This window comes from Anopheles maculipalpis, chromosome 3RL (assembly GCF_943734695.1).
Source record: "Anopheles maculipalpis chromosome 3RL, idAnoMacuDA_375_x, whole genome shotgun sequence".
In the NCBI taxonomy this organism is placed as follows: domain Eukaryota; kingdom Metazoa; phylum Arthropoda; class Insecta; order Diptera; family Culicidae; genus Anopheles; species Anopheles maculipalpis.
This window is the reverse complement of record NC_064872.1, coordinates 78,114,760-78,133,433: the sequence shown is the minus strand read 5'-3', so window position 1 is coordinate 78,133,433 and position 18,674 is coordinate 78,114,760. Positions and strand designations below refer to the sequence as shown.

Genomic DNA, 18,674 nt, shown 5'->3' with positions numbered 1-18,674 from the left:
TTAAGGCGACAATGGGATTACATCCCAGAGATCTGGAATGTGATACCGATATTCGAAAATCGTTATTAGACATTATGATAAGAACGATAAGCGATGGTATTGATCGAATCCCATAAGGACCGTTTTTCCATATGCAGAGCTGACTGCTTAACTACGGGTTACTACAGTAAACGAAAGTCTTGAGCAAATAGAATGTTTCGAACGGAATTTTTTTAGAACAAAAAAAAAAAATTCAAAGCTTTTTCTTCTTGGCTTATCGACCTTCTCTAGGTTACGTCTGGTTATTAGACTTGCTAATAATACGTAGTTAAATAATCAGTCATCATTACGGTCCTGATGGGATTTGAATCCGGTCCTGCCGTGTGAAGACCGGCGCAACTGACGCCACCACCGCCGGGCTGCCCTTCAAAGCTTGGAAGTTGCGAATAGCTCCGCCATAGAGTAATGACATTTGCGTATGTCATACCTTTGAATGAGTCAATTATTAGTTTAAACTTATCTTTATACGGTTTTATGTGTTTTTTTTTTAACTATTAGTAACATAATAAATCAAGGAGAAAAGCTTTGCTGTGCAATTCGAGACTACAACCCTGTACTGCCGAGCTGTCAAACACTCACAACTGTCAACGCCCCAAGCACATGGCATTGTTGTTTATAAAGCACCGGGCAAGCAGATTTCGATTCCGTGCTACATTCAAAAGTGTGTCAATTTTTGCGGTAAAAAGTGCATTAAACAATCCTTACTCACCATGTCGGAAGCCGATGAGCAGATGGAGGTAGCCGAGGATCAAAACATCGAGGATGCTGTGCTGGAAAATGCGAGCGATGGAGACGATGATGATGACGTCGATGGAACCGGCCAGCAGGAGAACGGTGGCAAGGCAAAGGTTTACTTGCCCGGTGGAAAAATGTCCCACGACGAAGAGCTGGTGTGTGATGAGTCGGCGTACATAATGCTGCACCAGGCACAAACCGGTGCACCGTGCCTTAGCTTCGACATCGTGAGCGATCCGCTCGGTGACGACCGGGAAACATTTCCACTAACGGCGTACCTAGTGTCCGGTACACAGGCAGCCCGTACGCACGTGAACAGTGTGATTGTGATGAAGATGTCCAATCTTACGCGAACATCCAAACCTTCCGATGGTGATGAATCGGACGAGGATGAAGCGGTTAGCGATGATGAGGACGTGGAGGAAGATGCAACGCCCGTGCTGAGCAGTGTGATGATCAAACATCCCGGGTGTGTGAATCGGTTACGGGTGACCACGTTCGGTAATGCGCAGTACGTGGCCTCCTGGAGCGAGATGGGCCGGGTACACATTTACAACATCAACGAACAGTTGGCGGCACTCGATGATAGCCAGGCACGGAAGACGTACCAAGCGAACAAGACCGGTGATGGGGTGAAACCGGACTACACGTTTTCCGGCCATCAGAAGGAAGGTTTCGCGCTTGATTGGTGTACGACGAAACGGGGCATGCTGGCGACGGGTGACTGTCGGCGCGATATACACATCTGGCGCCCGAACGATAAGGGTTCGTGGAACGTTGATCAGCGACCGTTGGTGGGCCACACGGACTCGGTCGAGGACATCCAGTGGAGTCCGAACGAAGGGGACGTGCTAGCATCGTGCTCGGTGGATAAATCGATCCGCATCTGGGACTGTCGGGCAGCACCGTCGAAGGCGTGCATGCTAACGGCGGAGAATGCGCACGAGAGTGATGTGAACGTTATCAGCTGGAACCATAATGAACCACTCATCGCTAGCGGTATGTTGGGGGCCACCGGGAATCACACGGGACCATTGTTTCTTATTGAGCGCCGTCTTTTCTCTTTCGTTTCAGGTGGCGATGATGGTGTGCTGCATATTTGGGATTTGCGACAGTTCCAGTCGAAAACACCGGTAGCCACCTTTAAACACCACACGGACCACATAACGACCGTCGAGTGGCACCCGAAAGAATCCACCATACTGGCGTCCGGTGGGGATGATGATCAGATTGCCCTGTGGGATCTTTCCGTCGAGAAGGACGATGCGGACGATACGGCGAACGATGATCCGAACCTGAAGGATTTGCCACCACAATTGCTATTCATTCATCAGGGCCAGAGCGAAATTAAGGAACTGCATTGGCATCCGCAGCTGAAGGGTGTGATACTATCTACGGCACACACAGGGTTTAATGTTTTCCGTACGATAAGCGTTTAGGAGGGAGGATTCATACATTCATATGGAGCACGGAAATAAAGCGTGCCTGATGGTTGCAAAAAATGTATGTCGGAATGTGTCTTCTTTTATTCACACGCATTATGCTCCTCTTCCTCACCGGGATTCTCATGTTTGATCGGATTCGATACAGCATCGTTTCCACGATCGATTTGACTAATCATCGCTAGGTTCACTAGATGGCGCATCGTTGGACGACCGTGTGGACAATTCTAAAGCAATTGAACAAGAATATCAATACGAGTTAAAGGCCACGGTCAATCAGACCCATTCAAAAATGACAAAAAAAAAAATTAAATAAAATGAACAGTGTGGCTGGAACTGGGACTTGGGAGACTTGGGAAACGCTCTCCAACTAATAATAACGCTGATAACACTTACCCACGGTTGCTCGATCTCTCCCATATGCCGGATAAGCCGTTCCATCTCACGCACCGACAGTGCTCGCCCAATCATGACCGACTTTCGGCACGCGCGGGAAGCAAACATTGCCCTTACACGTGATGGTCGACATACCGTGTTCGGCGCGTCCTGCAGCATAAAGATCAGCTCGTCGATATCTTCCTTGCCAAATTCCCAGTTCCGGCTGTACGGTTTCGCCAATAACCGTACCTTTCTCGTGGTCGGTGCCGCACCATCCACCTCGAACTTAAAGCCATTCATTTCAAAAATATCCAAATTATCGATCAGCACCATTTCGTTTACCGCCGTCAGCTCGAGCGGCTGCGGTACAACCAACCGTTGGTTCTGTAGCACCGTCGTACGCTGCAGATCCTCGAAGTTGTACTTCTCGTCCGATGCGTGCTGATCGACCAGGAACAGATCGTCGTGGAGTCGGACGATGATGAAGCCAAGATTAAATTGGCCCACGATTTCCATCGCCTCAAAGTCACGCTTTGCTATTTCGGTTCGTAGTTCACTTTCGGCATCCTTATTGCTGGTGGGATTGATTTTGCTCTTAAAGCGCAACCGTGTCAGTGTGCTTTGCTGAGCGGAACGGGCCAACTGTAGGGATTGTTCACGTTCGATGAGCTGTTCGAGAGAATCCAGAGTGATCGATAGTTGCTGGTGATTACGATGGAGCATCTCATCCTCAGCGTCGTCGGACAATGCATCATCAATCAAGATCGTTTGGCCGGTGGAAATGGATGACGCCACACTATGATCGCTTAGCTCGCGCTTGATCGGAGCAGCAAACTGGCTGAGGGAAAGGAACGATTCTGAGCTCGATTCGCGTTTAATTTTCACACCATCCATTTCGGATTGTGATGACGATTCGCCAGAATCGCTGCCTTCTGATTTACAGCTCAGCAACGAAACTAAATCGGTAACAGATTCCTGCGAGGATGTGGTTGCTTTCGGGGTAATCGGCGCCATTTCAATACTCTCAGGTTCTGGCGATGTACGGTTCGTGCATCGTATGATCTTAAGCGACTCTTTGCCATCATCATTTTCCATCTCTTTTTTGTCAGCTGTGTCCGGTTCCTTCAGGATAGTCAAATCGTACGGATTTTCTTCATGTTTCGTCTGTTTCGCTGAAGGCATCATCTCTTCCTCATCGAACGAACTGTCCGCCCCATTGCTTTGAGAAGCATTTTTCGTAACATTTAGAAAATTTATCATTTTCTGTAGTCCTCCGTTTGTGGTTGAGCTTCGTTTTCGTTTCCCACAGCCGAAGCTAGTTGATGCTTTTGGAGGTTGAAACTTAAACACCATATCTGCAGCAGAGCATTTATCCGTCACGCTTACATTTAGCTCCACGCTACCACCATTCTCCTCCTCATCGTCATCATCTTTGTCCGAAGGAAACGATATATTAAGCAGCCGGCTCGTTTTGCTTGGATTCTGATTCTGCAGCTTAAACGACGACGGTACACTGTCGAACGTTTTCTTGATCGATTTCTTTATGGCCAGCATGAGAATTTTTTCATTGTTCACCAGCACCTGGCGCTTGTCGGGCGTTAGATTTACGTCCACCTCCGAACGGTCCATCATTAAGTTAAGGTACACGAACGGTTGCTGATGTACGTTGTACCGGTGGTACGCATCGTTGACCAGCTTGCTGATCTGCTTCGGTTCACAGGGTCTTGAATTGATGAAGAAAAACTGCCGATCCTTGCTGCTACGGCCCGACCCATGCGCACAGCTCGAAATGTAGCCTTCAATTTTGTACCGCGATAGATTAAAATTGTCCACTTCTTCCTGCGTTAGTGCAAAACTGTCCTCAAAGTCACTCGATTCCAGATCCTGTATTTTACCATTGCTACCGATCGATTGTACCAGTTGCATCAACTCTGCCGTTTGCTTCGTACCGAACAGGGCTGTTATATTGTCCAGCACGTGCATTGAACCTTGCGTACTCATAATTACCGAATGGGCACCTTTGGCCGTTTGGTTGGTGCAGATTATACGCACCCCAACCGATACGAGACAGTACGCCTGCAGTATCTGACACATGCGTTGAAATTCTCGCTTAATGTTACGCTGAAACTCTTTCTTCCGTACTGGCAGGGTCGCGAAAAGATTCGTTAGACTGACCGTCGTACCGATTGGTCGGGCACAGGGTGCACGGGTTTTAATCTGTCCATTGTGGTTCAGCGTTAGCTTCGTGGCGTGTGGTGCTGTAGTGTGGCGTGTTGTGATTATCATATCGGAAAGGGCGCACAGTGAGCTGAGCGCTTCGCCCCGAAAGCCAAACGTTTCGATCGATTCCAGATCGGTGAATTCCTTCAGCTTGGAGGTATGATATTTGGCCGCTTAAATGGAAGGTGAGAAAGATTTGTTACACCTATAAGCATCAATAGAGGTGCGATGAGTGCTTCTCACTTAATCCTTCGAAATTTTTTTCCTCCACACCGCTACCGTTGTCGGACACTTCGAGCAAATCGGCACCACAGCCACGGAGCTTCACCTCAATGAGCGTTGCGCCAGCATCGAGTGAGTTTTCAATCAATTCTTTTACCGCTATTGCTAAGTTAAGTACCACCTGTAAGGACCATGGGAAAATAATTTAGCTCCAAAAACTGCGAGTACCATCCCCGTAAAGGTAGATCACAACAACATACCTGCCCGGAACAGATGCGATGAACCGTATCCTTGTCGATAGCATTTATTTTGGTCGATTCAGCTGTTGTCGCTGGTAGCATCGTTGATTCCGCTTCCTCTGCCATCTTGAATGGTCATGAACTGCACACACAAAGTTCCAATATAAAATAAAACATTCATAAAATCACTTAAAATCTTCTGTACATTGCCGAAGCCGGTCGAATGCAAGCATGATGACAATAAACAATGCGCGCTTTCATCGTGCACAGTTTACACATCCGCTTTGCAGTACCTGTCAGTCGGAAGATATTTTGAATTTGACAGTTGCGAGAGCTTTTAGCCGTTGGCGGTAGTAGTTGGAAGTGAATGAATTTATCCGATCGCTAACTTTCGACAAAACATTTGAAAATAGAAAAATATTACATACATAAATAAAACTAAATAAAACACGAAACTAATAAAACTAACAGCGGCAGTGAATGCTTTACCCCTAAGCCCTCCACCTCGCATATATGCTTGAAGTCGTTGCAATCCACTTAGGACTACCGAGGGACAAAATCTGCCGCTATTTGCAGGCGATCCAGTGGCCAGTTCAAATCCCATCCGTTCCCCTGTAGCGAGGACTGCCTATCCAACTACGTGGCATTTTTCAAATCCAACTATTGAGCCTAGAAGAGAACGAATAAAACACAAAAGTTTTTCGAATATTTTTTTATTATTTTTTTTCACTTAATTTCATGTTTTCCGTTTCCTATCCACCTGTTTCTTTTTCTTCTTTTGTTTCGGAATTCTTCTGCACTTGCTTGCTCTCTGCTAATTACTTCTCTTTCGTTTTGTTTTTTTTTCGCATAATTTTCCTTCCTTTTTCACCTTCTTTGCATTTTGTTTTCTGATCGTATTAATATTTCTTCCTCCACCGATACCGTTGTTTTTGTTTGAGTTTTCCTTTTTGCTAGCGATAAATTATATGCAGCTTCTCAAATGTTTTTTGTTATCGTTTGATTCTTTCTTTATCATTTCAATGGAGTTATATGTTTTGTAAAGGTGTGATAGCATGGTACGAGTGGTGAAAGAGAGTGTGTATTTGTATGCGTGAGTGTTTTTTGTGTGGTACTTTCTTTTCTTTTATTTATTATGGTTTGCTGTTCTTTTTTTTTTGGTTTATCCCGCTAAGTGTGATTACTTTTTGTGTGTTTCTTTTCTTTTGCAGGATCATTTTCGTAAGATTCTTAAATATTGGGTTTTGTTATAATGTTTTGTTGTTGTTATTGCATTGCTAGTATATCTAGAAGTAAATAAGCTTACTTCTTGATTTTATTCTCGCTGTACTTGAACGCAACCGGGCAACAAACCGAACGCAAGAGAGAGAGATAGAGAGAGGGTATGCTGAATGATGGATTTGATCCACATTCTGCAACACGGAGAACCTGAATTATCGGGATAGCGCGATTACAAGTGTTTTTTTGTGGTTGTATTTTTTACTAAGTGTGAGTGTTTTGGTTCGTGCACAAGTCCACCACTTCACTACGCTTAACTCGCCCCTTGTGCTTGTGCTGCTGCTGCTGCTGCTTGCGATATGACGCGCACCCATTAGTTTTTCGGCTGTATCCTCATCCACTGCTCCCATTTTGCCAGTAGGTTTTTGCTTCAGTTTATATAAGTGATTTTTTTTTTCGTTTCATTACGGTTGCACTATGCTGATTGGTTCCAGTTTTAACTAGGATTAACTTACGATTTGTTTTAAATTTCTTCTCACTTATGTTCACTTATGGTTTCTCTTTTGTTTTGTTCTAAAAATTGTTCGTTTTACTACCGTGTTACACTTACTTACCTTCTTCGCATCGGCCATCGCACCCTTCGCAAACTGGCTTTTCTTTTTTGTATAAGCTACTTGTTTTGTTTATTTTATTAATAATGCTAAAGGGACCTATTATGTACGTGTGCGTGTGTCTGTGTATCACTCCTGTCTGCATCCTTTTGTCGGTGCGTGTGTGTGTGTGTATGAATTTTTGCATGTTCTGTTTTGCATATATGGAATCGAAAATCAGGTTGTATCAAATGTTCATCCATCTTCGATTCCAGACGTACCTTTTAAAATAGTTTAGTATTTTCAAGTTGCTTTGAAGAATGTCTATGATAAACTAGCTTCATCTTGTTCACTGTACTACTACGCATAAAGTGCCGTTTGCTTGTTGCGTGTGTTCGTGTCACTTTTTGTTGTTTATTTTTTGTCTGTGGTTGTTTTCTTTTTTAATTTATCATTTCTATACGTTTTTGTTTTTGCATAATGGTGGCCCTCTTTTTATACATTTACCACGCTTCACTTAGTTTTGTAGTTATTTAAATGTTTGCTTGTTTTGTTGTTGTTCACGTTCACTTTCTTATCTTGCTATCGCTACTGTATAATGTTACAAAAAGATTCAGACAGTTGCCGGAAAACGAAAGTCCTACAAACAGTGGGCCTTCGGAAGGTATACTACGTAGAACGGAGGATAGTATAAATCATAAAGTGTAACAGTCGTTGCATACATTTTTCTTTTGGTGCAGGAATGACGTCCTTTTTTATTTCACACCATGATAAAAAAGGCGTGAAAATTAAAAGATGGGACACACGGGAGGTCACAAGATATCGGAAAAAGGGAAAACACGTTTTGCAATAGGAGATTTCAGTTTTAGAAGGGTGTTCCTCTTGATTGTTTCGTTGTTTTTGAATAAAAATGTCGACTAATCACATCGCTAGTGGTGAGCGGGAGAAGATGTAGTGTACAGCCGTACGCATAACCGTACCGACAGAAGAGCAATGTGTTTGTACATCTAATAAAGTTGGGGAACGTATTGCACTACTACCACTGAGCTCATGCTAGTAGGTGTGTAAATACACATGAGAATGGAAAAGCCTACTTGTTGCTGTGGCTGTAGCAACGAATTTTCCCATTTTGTAACGCAACCGTGTTGCTATGATTGATGCTCATTTATTCATGTTTTTTTATCTCCTTCGCAGCGTTTGTGAGTAAGAAACAAAGTACAATTCTACTGCGTCCCGGCCCTACTCGTATTAGTAGTGTAGTGTTGCTGCTTTCAGTATAATCTGGCTAGTACCATGCGATTACGTTCACTACTACTATTTGCTGCAATCTTTGGGGTTTATTAATTTCATTGAATTTATTTCTTCCGCATCATGCTGCCTGCATGCATATGACGTTAGCAAAAATCGTTTTTTCATGCTTTATCTATACCATCGATACAACGTGCGTGTCAGGTAAAGAATATTCGTCACAAAACGAAAATAACTAATTTTAATAAATAAATAAAAAAACATAAAAAAAACATATTTCATCGCAAACAAAAACACATTGCCTCACTGTATGCAATCTAGTTCTAGTTAAGTGGCTACGGTTTTTTTTTACTCTTGGTGCTGTTGTAGTAGTTTTCCTTGGGTTTTCTTTTTTTGGCTGCATTACTCATTAGCCATTTTGCTTATTACTTTAGTGGAAAGTTGAAAATACTGTCCACCGTGATCTTTATATCCCTTTTTTTCTATTTGCTGCATTAATTCTGTTTGTCGGGGTTCATATTCAATCGATTTACTCACTAATGCAAATAGTGTTATCTTCGTTTCGGCTTTCTCTTTGTTTTTAATATATATTTTTACAAAACACTACCGCTTCATCCACCGGCCTATCGCTTTGTTTCTTCTTATTGCATTCGAACACTTCCCTCTAGCGTTGGAATAGAAAAAAAATGGATTTTTAATTCCAACTCTTTCTGTTTTCTTCTTCGAAGACGCAAACGCATTTTTTTCCTGGTCCATTACCACAAATGAAACATAGAAACTTGTATAGTAAGCAAACAGGGTGTTGAGAACGTATCACAAGAGGATACATCTTTCTAGATCTTTCTCACTCCATCGCACGATCACCATCCGAAATCAAAAGTGCAATAACATATGCCTCAAAATGGATTCATTTAAAAACACTCACACACACACGCACACACATACACTCATACAAACACATACACACACACACAGACACAAGCGGCAAAAAGACGTACTAATCAAAATACGCCTCGAATTAGATAAAATCACCATACGCGTATATAAAACGATGAGAACTCATGTTCATTCCAGTGCGTTTGTGTGTGAGGGTTGTGCGTCTTGTGTGTTAATGTTGGGGTTCTTTTCATAGTATTTTGTTTTGTTTTACTTTTCCTCTTCCTCGCTTAGCTTCTTTTGCTTTCTATTTGTCTTCTTCTATCATCTTCTTGCAACTTGTTTATTATGTTTGTGTAGTTTTTCTACTTCGTGTTTTGCTAAATTTTGTTGCTCTTGTTGTTGTTGCTATCATCGTTTTGTATTGACACTTCACTCTTCTGCTCGTAACATTGGTACGTGTGTTCTGATTTTTTTGTTTTAATTTTGTTTTATATTCAAATATTGTTACTTGTTGTACAAAACACTATCCAGTTAATGTTTGTGCTTTTGCGCATCATTTTTGTGTTGTTTTTTTGCGAGATTTATATGCAAAACCTTACTTTTTTTCAGTTTGCTATTCCGTTTTGTTTGTGATCATTATTGTTTCTTTGTTTTTTTGTTTGTTTTAAGTTGTTTATCTGTTCCTACTTGTTTACTACTTTCCCCAATTATCTTTTCTTCTCTAGTTGTTTCTCTTTTTCTCAGCTAGAACCCTATCAGCACAGATTACCATCCTAACAACCCATCTATAAGTTCACATGAAATAATTGTATAACCGAAAACAAAAATATTACACATAAATTGTTCTATTTTTTGATAACTGTTCTGTGCTGCTCTTTCGTTTTGTTCTTTTTGTGTTTCTTCTCAAACGCTGGGAAATGTGTGTGTTTTTTTAAATATTATAAGTGTGTTTTTTCTCATAACATTCACTGCTCCGTAGAGAGCTACATCTGTTGTGTTCATTGTATTTATTTCTTTTTTTTATCTTCTTTGACAACGCACTCGGTGCGTTACTGTTGCTTTGGGTTTAGCTTATACATTTAAATGCAGGTAAACTTCGATATACCTACCTTTTGCTTATTGTTTGTGCTGTAGTTTGTTACTTTTTCTTCTTCTCTTCATCCCTCTCATTTGCTATACATGTTGGACTGTTATTTCATTATCATATTGTGTGTGTTATTGCATGTTTCATTATCTGGTTTATCGTATTTTTTGCATCATACTTTTTCCTTGCCCTTTAACTTCTCTATTTCATTGGGTTTGGGTTTTTATTTTGTATCTTCAGGGTTGTGATATATTTCCATGCTGGCTGATTGTATGTGGTGGTATGAAGTGGAAACAATTGTACTATGAGCACGATATAGCATCGATGGCGGCTATGTGTGTGTGTATGTGTAGGTTTGACTAGCTCGATGAATGCATTTCTACGATTTCGTGGGGTTTTAGTTTACTTTTTACTATTTCTTTTGGTTCTTCTTCTGTTTTCCTACCGGTTTTGTTTCGTGCTACAGTGAATAAATGATTTTGTAAATGTATTTTCTATTTTGCTGATCTGTTTTACAATGTCTTGCCGTACGCTTATATGATAATGTTATGTTGTTTGTTGTTCTTGTTTTGTTATTACTTTTGCTACTGTCTCTCGCTTTCTCTCTCTATATTTATCGATTGTGTTTGTGTATGTGTGCCTAGTTGTTCATTTTCTCCCGGTATCGTGTACACCCTCGTTCGTTCCATTTGCATTTGCTTATGTTTGGGTGGCTTTTTGTTTGGGTAATAATAATTTTTCCGAACCCAACTCACCTAGCTCGCATCATATTCAGTTTTGTCGATTAGAAAAAATATAAATCTTACAAATAGGCTATAAATATTAAACCATTATGCCATTTCCCGGGAAGGAATGATGCCCTGTGTTAGCACACACACACACACACACACACACGCACACACAGATGCACTCTTCTCTGCATTAGACAAAATACTACACTCGCTACTGACTGCTTGAGGGCAGAAAAAGAAAAGGATCGTTCCGTTCAACCACAATCAAAGCCCGTTTGGTATAATAATAATAACAATTAATTCTTTTTTTTAAACTAGAATTCTTAAGGATAAGGGGTTTTTTTTCAAGGGTTTTTCTTTATCCTTGACTTGAGATGTAAATGAAAATTTCTCATCACACCGGGTACGTTTGATTCGATCATCATGCTCTTCTATCTCGCATTTGTTTTGCTCTAATGTTATGGTTCGAAATAGAAGTTGTGTTAAGTAACTTTCCTTCAGTTTTTGCATCCGATTAGCTCGCTTGTTTGGTTCCGTTTTCGCTGTACAACGATTTTTCACCCTCTTTTGCCACGCTTGTGTGCGTGTGTGTGTGTGTTGGGGACACAAAAAAAAGCATTTGATACAAAACAATGAAACAGTTTAAACTGATTCCTTTGCTAGGCCCTCGATATATAGTGACTAAAATACTAAAATACCGGAACCGGATCCCGTTCCCCCAAAAAGAAGGAGGAAGCGTCTAAAACGATATAAACTATTTTCCTCTATTTCTTAGTAAGGTAAATAAAACTGATCGAAAGTGTATGTATGTGTGCTTGTGTATGTGTGTGCGTGTTTGCACGTAATACTAAAATACAATAAACAGCTTTAACGACCAGAATAAACTATCGAGCATCGACTACGGGCATCAACAAGCGAATAGGAATAAATAAACTTTGTTCTGTTCCCTCTCTCTCTCTCTCTCCCCCCCTCTCTCCCTCCCTTTCTTTCTCTCTCCCTCACTCTCTCTTCTATCTATCTGTGTAACAGGAGCATATAAATTCGTGTGACTAGACCGTAAAGATAAGTAAAAACAATTCATACTACGTTAAGTATACGCAAACATACTAACCATCCACGTGTCGTTGTGATTAGGCGGTTTTGGTGTGTGTGAGTGTGTTTGTTTTCCTATCGTTTTCACATTTATTTTCCACTTGTAAACAAAAACTATGAAAAAAAACTAAACAAAACAGACAAGATGTACAAAATTATATTTGAAATTTCCTTTCCCATCTTCGAACTATGGTAGATGAAAATTGATTTATGTGTTTATGTGTTTTTTCTGTGTTTTGTTGTTTTGTTGCGTTGCTCTCTTTTTTGTGTTTTTAAATTGAAATTATCATGTTTTGTTTCATAAGATAACTTTACTTTACTCATGATTTGTTCTTCTGTTTTGTGCTTCATATCGCTTCTCTGATTGTTTGGTATTTCATTGCCTACTTCGCGTTTCCTTATCGTCATCCTTCTCAAATATAGAGTAGAATAATAAAAATAATAAAAACGTTTCGCCCCTCTTTTGTTCCTTCTCTTCCTCTTCTTCTATATCTCTGTACGTGTTTACTTGTGTTTATGCTTGTGTGTATGGTGATTTTGTGCGTAATAATACGATTTAAATATTTACGTAAAAAAAAATACAATCATCTCCCTCTTCTTACACCTGATTTTTGCTTTGTTTTGCTTTCACCTGCACTATCCCAACATTTTCCGTTCATCTTCGCGAACGTCCAATGTCGCTCATCGCTTGCCTAAACTGTATCGATTGCTTTTGCGTCCTTTTTGCCGGTCTGCGTCAGAAAGGGCTTATCCTGTCCTACGTTTTACTGCATACAGGTGTTTGTTTTGCTTGCTACCCTTACTATGCGGTACTACAGACAACTACGGTTGACCGTTACGAAACACACATACCGTTCGATGCAAAACGTGTTGCTTTCAGGTGCGCGCTTTTTTTTTTTTATTTAAGCGGTTTGTTACAAATAAATATCATTGGTTTTTTGTTTGCCCCAAGTGGGTAGCAGGCAAAAGAAATGGTAAAGCAAAGGTAAATGGCCGGGATCGTACATACACCGATAAACCGAACCGCTACACGATCAACAATGCCGCTGGAGTACGATTTTGCAGGACACGTAGAAAGTTTCCCTGGGACCAGCTTTCCCGGTTCCCGGCTGGGCAACACGCTTCGCTTGCATGTGTCCAGAGGTTGGACAAATAAATAGCATCGTGATGTAAAAGTTGTTCACACTTAGCTCGTGACGAGGGGGGATTGGGGAAAAAAAAAACACAAACTCTGGTGCTCTAATTGCTGGGACTTTCTGCCGTCGAACCGGACGCCGACACTCCCTCTGGAATTTGGGCCAGTGTTTTGAATTGCGGGGAATTTATAAATCTAAAATAAAAAAAAATGTGAGAAGAAAGTGTGTGTGAGTACAGCTTTTTTCCTTGTTGATGATGAAGCTGTGGTTTAACAATTAAGAGCCACTTACCTCGGATACGAATCTCTATGCATAAGTGTATAAATTTGTAGTTGAGCTTCGTCGAACGTGTGCGGCGTTGGTTCCACCATATTTCTATTAACTATTTCCCTTACACGCGAATCTAACGATACCTGTGGGTGAATGAGTCGAACAAGAGAAGTGATAAAGGTTAGCGCAAACGTAAAGTAATTACAGTCGGTCAACCCTACCCCCTACACCCCACCTACCTCTTTCGGCGATAAAATCGAGATATAGTCTTCATAAATAAACCTAGCTTTCTCCTCTATCGCTTCCGGGTTCGTCTCCTTTTTCAGCTCTTCGCAGGCCAGCCAGAAGAGTATGTTTTCCTCGCTGTACTCGCAGCGCAGAAACTCCCGGAACGCTTTTCGCCCGCTGGGGCTTCGCATTAGTTTGTCGAAGCTTTTGCCCCAGCTACGGATCTCCTCTAGCGTTGGTCTGGGAGAAAGTAAAAGAGGGAAAGAGAGAGAAACAAATTACACAAAGGTATGAAAATAATATGTGGCATTTCGTCGAATACAGAATGTTCATTTGTTCGATTTTAATTAATAACTGGGGATTGATATGGCACGCTAAAGACGAGGGAATAGGGGAAACACTGATAAAATAGAAGATTGCAAATAAACTCGGCACAGTACGTGCAAGAGAATTACTTTTAAAGTGCCACGCCGTGGAAGTGTACTAAAGCAATATAATTAAAGTATAGAAGTGAATGAAAATACAATTATTTAAAGCGGAATTAAAAAAAAACAAATGAAAACTTGTGAAAAAAAAACAATGTATGCAAAAATAGGAAAATATGTGAAATAAATATTCCGAAAAGTAATTAAATTTGACAAAATACTTTAAAAATATAGAAAAGATTAAACATAGAACGATTAAAAAGAAAAAAATAAAAAAAAAACAAGCTGAAAAGTAAAAACACTTTATGAGACATGAGAAGAAATATTGGAAACCTTCAATGCTAACGAAAAAGACAGCCATCTTATCTATGCTGGAAATAAATTGAATGAAAAAACGATAAAAAAATTGTAAAGAAGATGAAACTAACATAAGAAAGCTAAGAATTATAGCGTACAATACAAAACTAAAAACTCAACTAGAAACTGAAAGTATTTCGTTCCAATAAAACAACAAAAAAAGAAGACAAATCAAACTAAGCGTTAAAAACAATATGTGAAATCAATATAAAACAAAGCAAAAATTAGATCGAAACAATATCAAAGCATCAAATTAAAAATATAACAAATTATTCCAACTGCTGTAACTAATATCACTTAAACACTACAGAGAAGAGTTAGAGCGTTTGCTCGAGACGAGATTCATACGGGCAGTAAGGAATATCTACTCACTGTTCACCATCGAATAGGGTATCGGAACTAGCTTGGTCTTTTTTCGTAGGCCCATTGTCTTCTGCATTTTTTATAGCCAAACTGTAAGTATAAGAAAAGAGCAAACACATAAATGAGTACTTTTAATATGAAAATAGCATTAAAAAAGATATCAAACAACAATCATATTTTTAATTGTGTGTATTGAAGGACTTTTGACGGTGATGGATCATCTACTAATGAGCTTCTATTCATCCTGCCAGCTCCACCAATAAGCATACGAACAGGCTTAGGCTAAATTGATTAGAACATTTTTCTTTACCAAACTTCGTACTGTCTATCTTCAAGCTCAACCATATGCATACTCTCTCGGACGCAAAGCTTGGTAATAAATTATGAAATGTGACAAAACACTTCCGCTTCGGGACGTTTCGGACTCTGCCAGTGTGCCGGCATAATTTGCCGGCTCACCAAATGGGGATTTTTTGAATTAATCAATGCGATGCGATCTGTCTGTTCCTGTCATCTGCAGCGCGAGCAGCAGCGTGTGTTCACGTGTATGCTTTGCTCGTTATCCCGTTCGCTATATAAAATTTATGAACAGCTTCCAGCGCCCTGCCCTGACAGAGGAAAAACAAAATATGGAAATATATCCACAATGGCAAGCAAAGAAAGCGGCGAAAACAGGACACAACACAATCCCAACACAACCGTCGTGCTGGAGATGAGCAAAACGGCAGGGAAAAGACGGCGCAAAAGGCTCACCCTACATCTCGACTGTCCTCGAATATTTATCAATGATATGCCAGTTTTCCGTTTCCAGCTGTACCTCAGCTTCCTGTGTTTTCTTTCCCAAGCTCTTTGCCTCTCGTGCACCGGTTCTGCCGCTAGAGTAGCAAGAAAATGCCAATGGTGTCCTTGTAGGTAAAGTAGATACAAAAAGAACGAATAATACAACAAACATCGGATGAATGGATGGCTCCGACCTGCACGTGATCGAGATACTGTCCGGGATGGGACGGGAGGCAACGAAAGGGACGACGTAACGCAAGAAATGCAATCTTTTATCCGTAATTTTTTATTCAACAGCACCGGGAATGAAAGATTTGTCACGTAGGGTTATTATTGAATTTATGCTACCACACTCGTTGGCTAAATTTAACGAAAAAAGCCCTTTGCGTCACTGGTGACCTTTCTTTAAGGATTGAAGCGGAAGTATAGTGTTTGTGATGCTCAGAGTTTTTGTTGCTGCATGGTATCGTGATAGGCGCTTGCTTTAGCGGGTATTGAAGCGTTGATAGACGAGCCTGGTTTATGAGGTAAACGTAATGTCCACCGTGGGTTGGATTTAGGATGTAAATCGTCCCTCTGACCTAGCATATTTCCTTCATTGAAGCAAAGAAACTTTATACGATGTGGAACTTAACTAAATAAATAGTAGCTAAATAAATAAATAGCTGCTTATACTGTTGGTAGTGTTTTGTTTTTTTCATTCCATTAGAATAGACTGGCCATATTGCATATTCTGTTTTTTTTATTTTGTGAAATATTCTTCTTTCTTATAGTTTAGACCATAAATGTAAAAATTCAGACCAGAGAAATGTGGAAAAAACACTGCGACAATTTTTAAACCATTCTAGCAAAATGACAAGCAATAGCAATGGCTCGGTTGCAAACTTTGTGGGACACCAATGACCTCGGGAGGTTCTTATATTCGATCACTCATCCCGAGTGTTCTGGAAGCCTTGGTTCCACGGCATCTCAGGAGATCGTACGTTCATTCGAAGGGTGTCTAAGCTTAGATCTAATCATTTCGCTTTGGGCGCCCATCTCCAGCGTATAGGACAGGGCAACTCTAAAGCATGTGGCTATGGTCTTGTGTGAAGTACGAGGCTGCCTGATCCACTTTATTGGACGCAGTTTGAGGCATTGAAAGATCGCCCAATGTTCCTATTACAGATCTATTGGGGAGCGGGGATGGTGCCTACCTAAGGATCATTTTTTAAGTTTTGTCCTACTGTTGGACAAGCCCTGGAAAAGCCATGGAAAACCATCAAAACCACGTTATCAAGCACATCCGAAATAGGATGATCCTTTCGTGGAATGATTCAGAGTCTAGCTAAAAACTGGACCTAATACTTAGATGAAGAACCTTCCTCTTCTTGTGTAAATCAGTTTTAAGTAGCAAAACAACCTGGCCCTCCTTTGGCCGAGGAGGTGGAAGCGCCTGTCTTCATACAGCAGGAACGGGTAACCAAATTATCGTTTTGTCCCTCTCCCTGTACACAGCACTGAACATCGTACGCCTAAAACTTAGCCAAGAAAAACCTCTTGAAGGGTTAGTGCCTCAGAAGCAGAGTTTCATAAAATAGTTGACTTAAAAACAAATCCATAAATCATTTAATTAAATCAATAGACGAAATAGAGCATGAAAGTCAAGCTATTCATTTCCAAAGAATACTTCAGAGGCAATAATAAATTAATCGTTTGGATGCATTTCCTACCAGCAACGAGTAGTCCATAAATTGTACTTTTAATTGTCTGTTTATTTAAGATTTCCATCATTGAGACTCGATCCGCCCAACGTAATCCACCGAAGACACGTTCAATTGACATTTAGGCAAGGATAAAATCAATAACAATTAGGATAATATTTTCGCACAATGGCACTACCTCCGTCAACAATCTACTCGCGCTTCAAATGCCATTAATAGTTTACACCATTCCTCGCGTATCTCACCCCATGCTCCCACCATACGCATTCCCCCTATTCTTACCCCTTTCGAATTTTTCCAATCGCCAAGCGCCATTTTTCGGCCATACCGAAATGGACGCGCACGTTACGCACAACCGATCGACACGAAAACGCTGCTGATTCACCGTGCACACAAAAATGGCCAGCGCCAGTTGTGGCAATCGTTGACAGTGCAAACACTTCCTGACCTTTCTTATCCCGTGTGGAAGCTTGCTATCATCACCTGGTGCGGTGCGACGGTGGTGAAAAGTGAGGAACCTCCAACGACTCCCACCCAAGGCGGTACACACCCACAATGGCACACGAACGGTCGGTCGGTGTGCCCGTCTATTGTTTCGACATGTTTGCGTAGCACTTAAGGTTTTGTCTTTTAGCTTCCTTTTTTGTGAGACGCTTGCACGGATACACTGCGCTGCTCCACCGGTGACATCCGCACGGGAATATCGTAGTTTGCAACACTTGACACGTGGTGGTGGTGATGGGCTGGTTGGGTGGCACGAATACGTAAGGTACGCGGGTAAAATCTTAATCGCACACAAGGGCACACTTGCTGGCGTTTGTTTTCTTTTGGGTGACTTTTTTTTTGTAGTCCACTAAAGCTGCAAGGGTTTGCGATGGTGATGAGCTTTGCTGTTCATTGTTGTCCTTGATTTGCTTTGTTACATCACACACACACATCACTTATACACCAGGTGGGCATTTGTGAAAGCTCTGCTCTAAATTTTTACACTTTTTTGTATTGATTCCATTCACTTACATCTGGATTTGGAGTAGGCTTTAGGCGTGAGCATAGCTTTATACTATAAAGATTAAGTATAGGAAGATTCTTTACGCATAATTATGTTTGTTATAGGCTTCACCATCTCTGAGGACAGAGAACAACCGAAACGAGAACATATTTCGTCATTAAGGCCCTGTTTTCTAGATTATAATGTCAGAATTTATCAGAGCACTAGGGAAATCCCAGAAGTGTGAGTACATATTTAATAAAAAATAGTAGAGGAATTGTTATAAGAACAATAAGATAATTAAACA

The 18,674-nt window shown here is 40.9% G+C and overlaps 3 protein-coding genes across 3 annotated transcripts; 1 reads left to right on the top strand and 2 right to left on the bottom strand.

The window, feature by feature from the left end:
• Positions 1-689: 689 nt before the first annotated feature.
• Positions 690-2,252, top strand: LOC126562218 (glutamate-rich WD repeat-containing protein 1). The gene is made up of 2 exons (XM_050218663.1): positions 690-1,773; positions 1,849-2,252. The coding sequence occupies exons 1-2, from the start codon at positions 750-752 to the stop codon at positions 2,211-2,213; spliced, it is 1,389 nt and encodes a 462-aa protein (XP_050074620.1). The 5' UTR covers positions 690-749; the 3' UTR covers positions 2,214-2,252.
• Positions 2,253-2,299: 47 nt separating this feature from the next.
• LOC126561021 (mismatch repair endonuclease PMS2) lies at positions 2,300-5,402 on the bottom strand. The gene is made up of 4 exons (XM_050216970.1): positions 5,297-5,402; positions 5,058-5,217; positions 2,613-4,987; positions 2,300-2,443 (listed from the first exon to the last, which is right to left on the bottom strand). The coding sequence occupies exons 1-4, from the start codon at positions 5,399-5,401 to the stop codon at positions 2,300-2,302; spliced, it is 2,784 nt and encodes a 927-aa protein (XP_050072927.1). The 5' UTR covers position 5,402.
• Positions 5,403-13,330: 7,928 nt separating this feature from the next.
• LOC126563083 (regulator of G-protein signaling 20) lies at positions 13,331-17,707 on the bottom strand. Its single transcript, XM_050219697.1, has 5 exons — positions 17,662-17,707; positions 14,906-14,986; positions 13,763-13,991; positions 13,545-13,666; positions 13,331-13,447 (listed from the first exon to the last, which is right to left on the bottom strand). Exons 1-5 carry the CDS (start codon positions 17,703-17,705, stop codon positions 13,357-13,359), a joined length of 567 nt encoding a protein of 188 aa, XP_050075654.1. The 5' UTR covers positions 17,706-17,707; the 3' UTR covers positions 13,331-13,356.
• Positions 17,708-18,674: the final 967 nt, after the last annotated feature.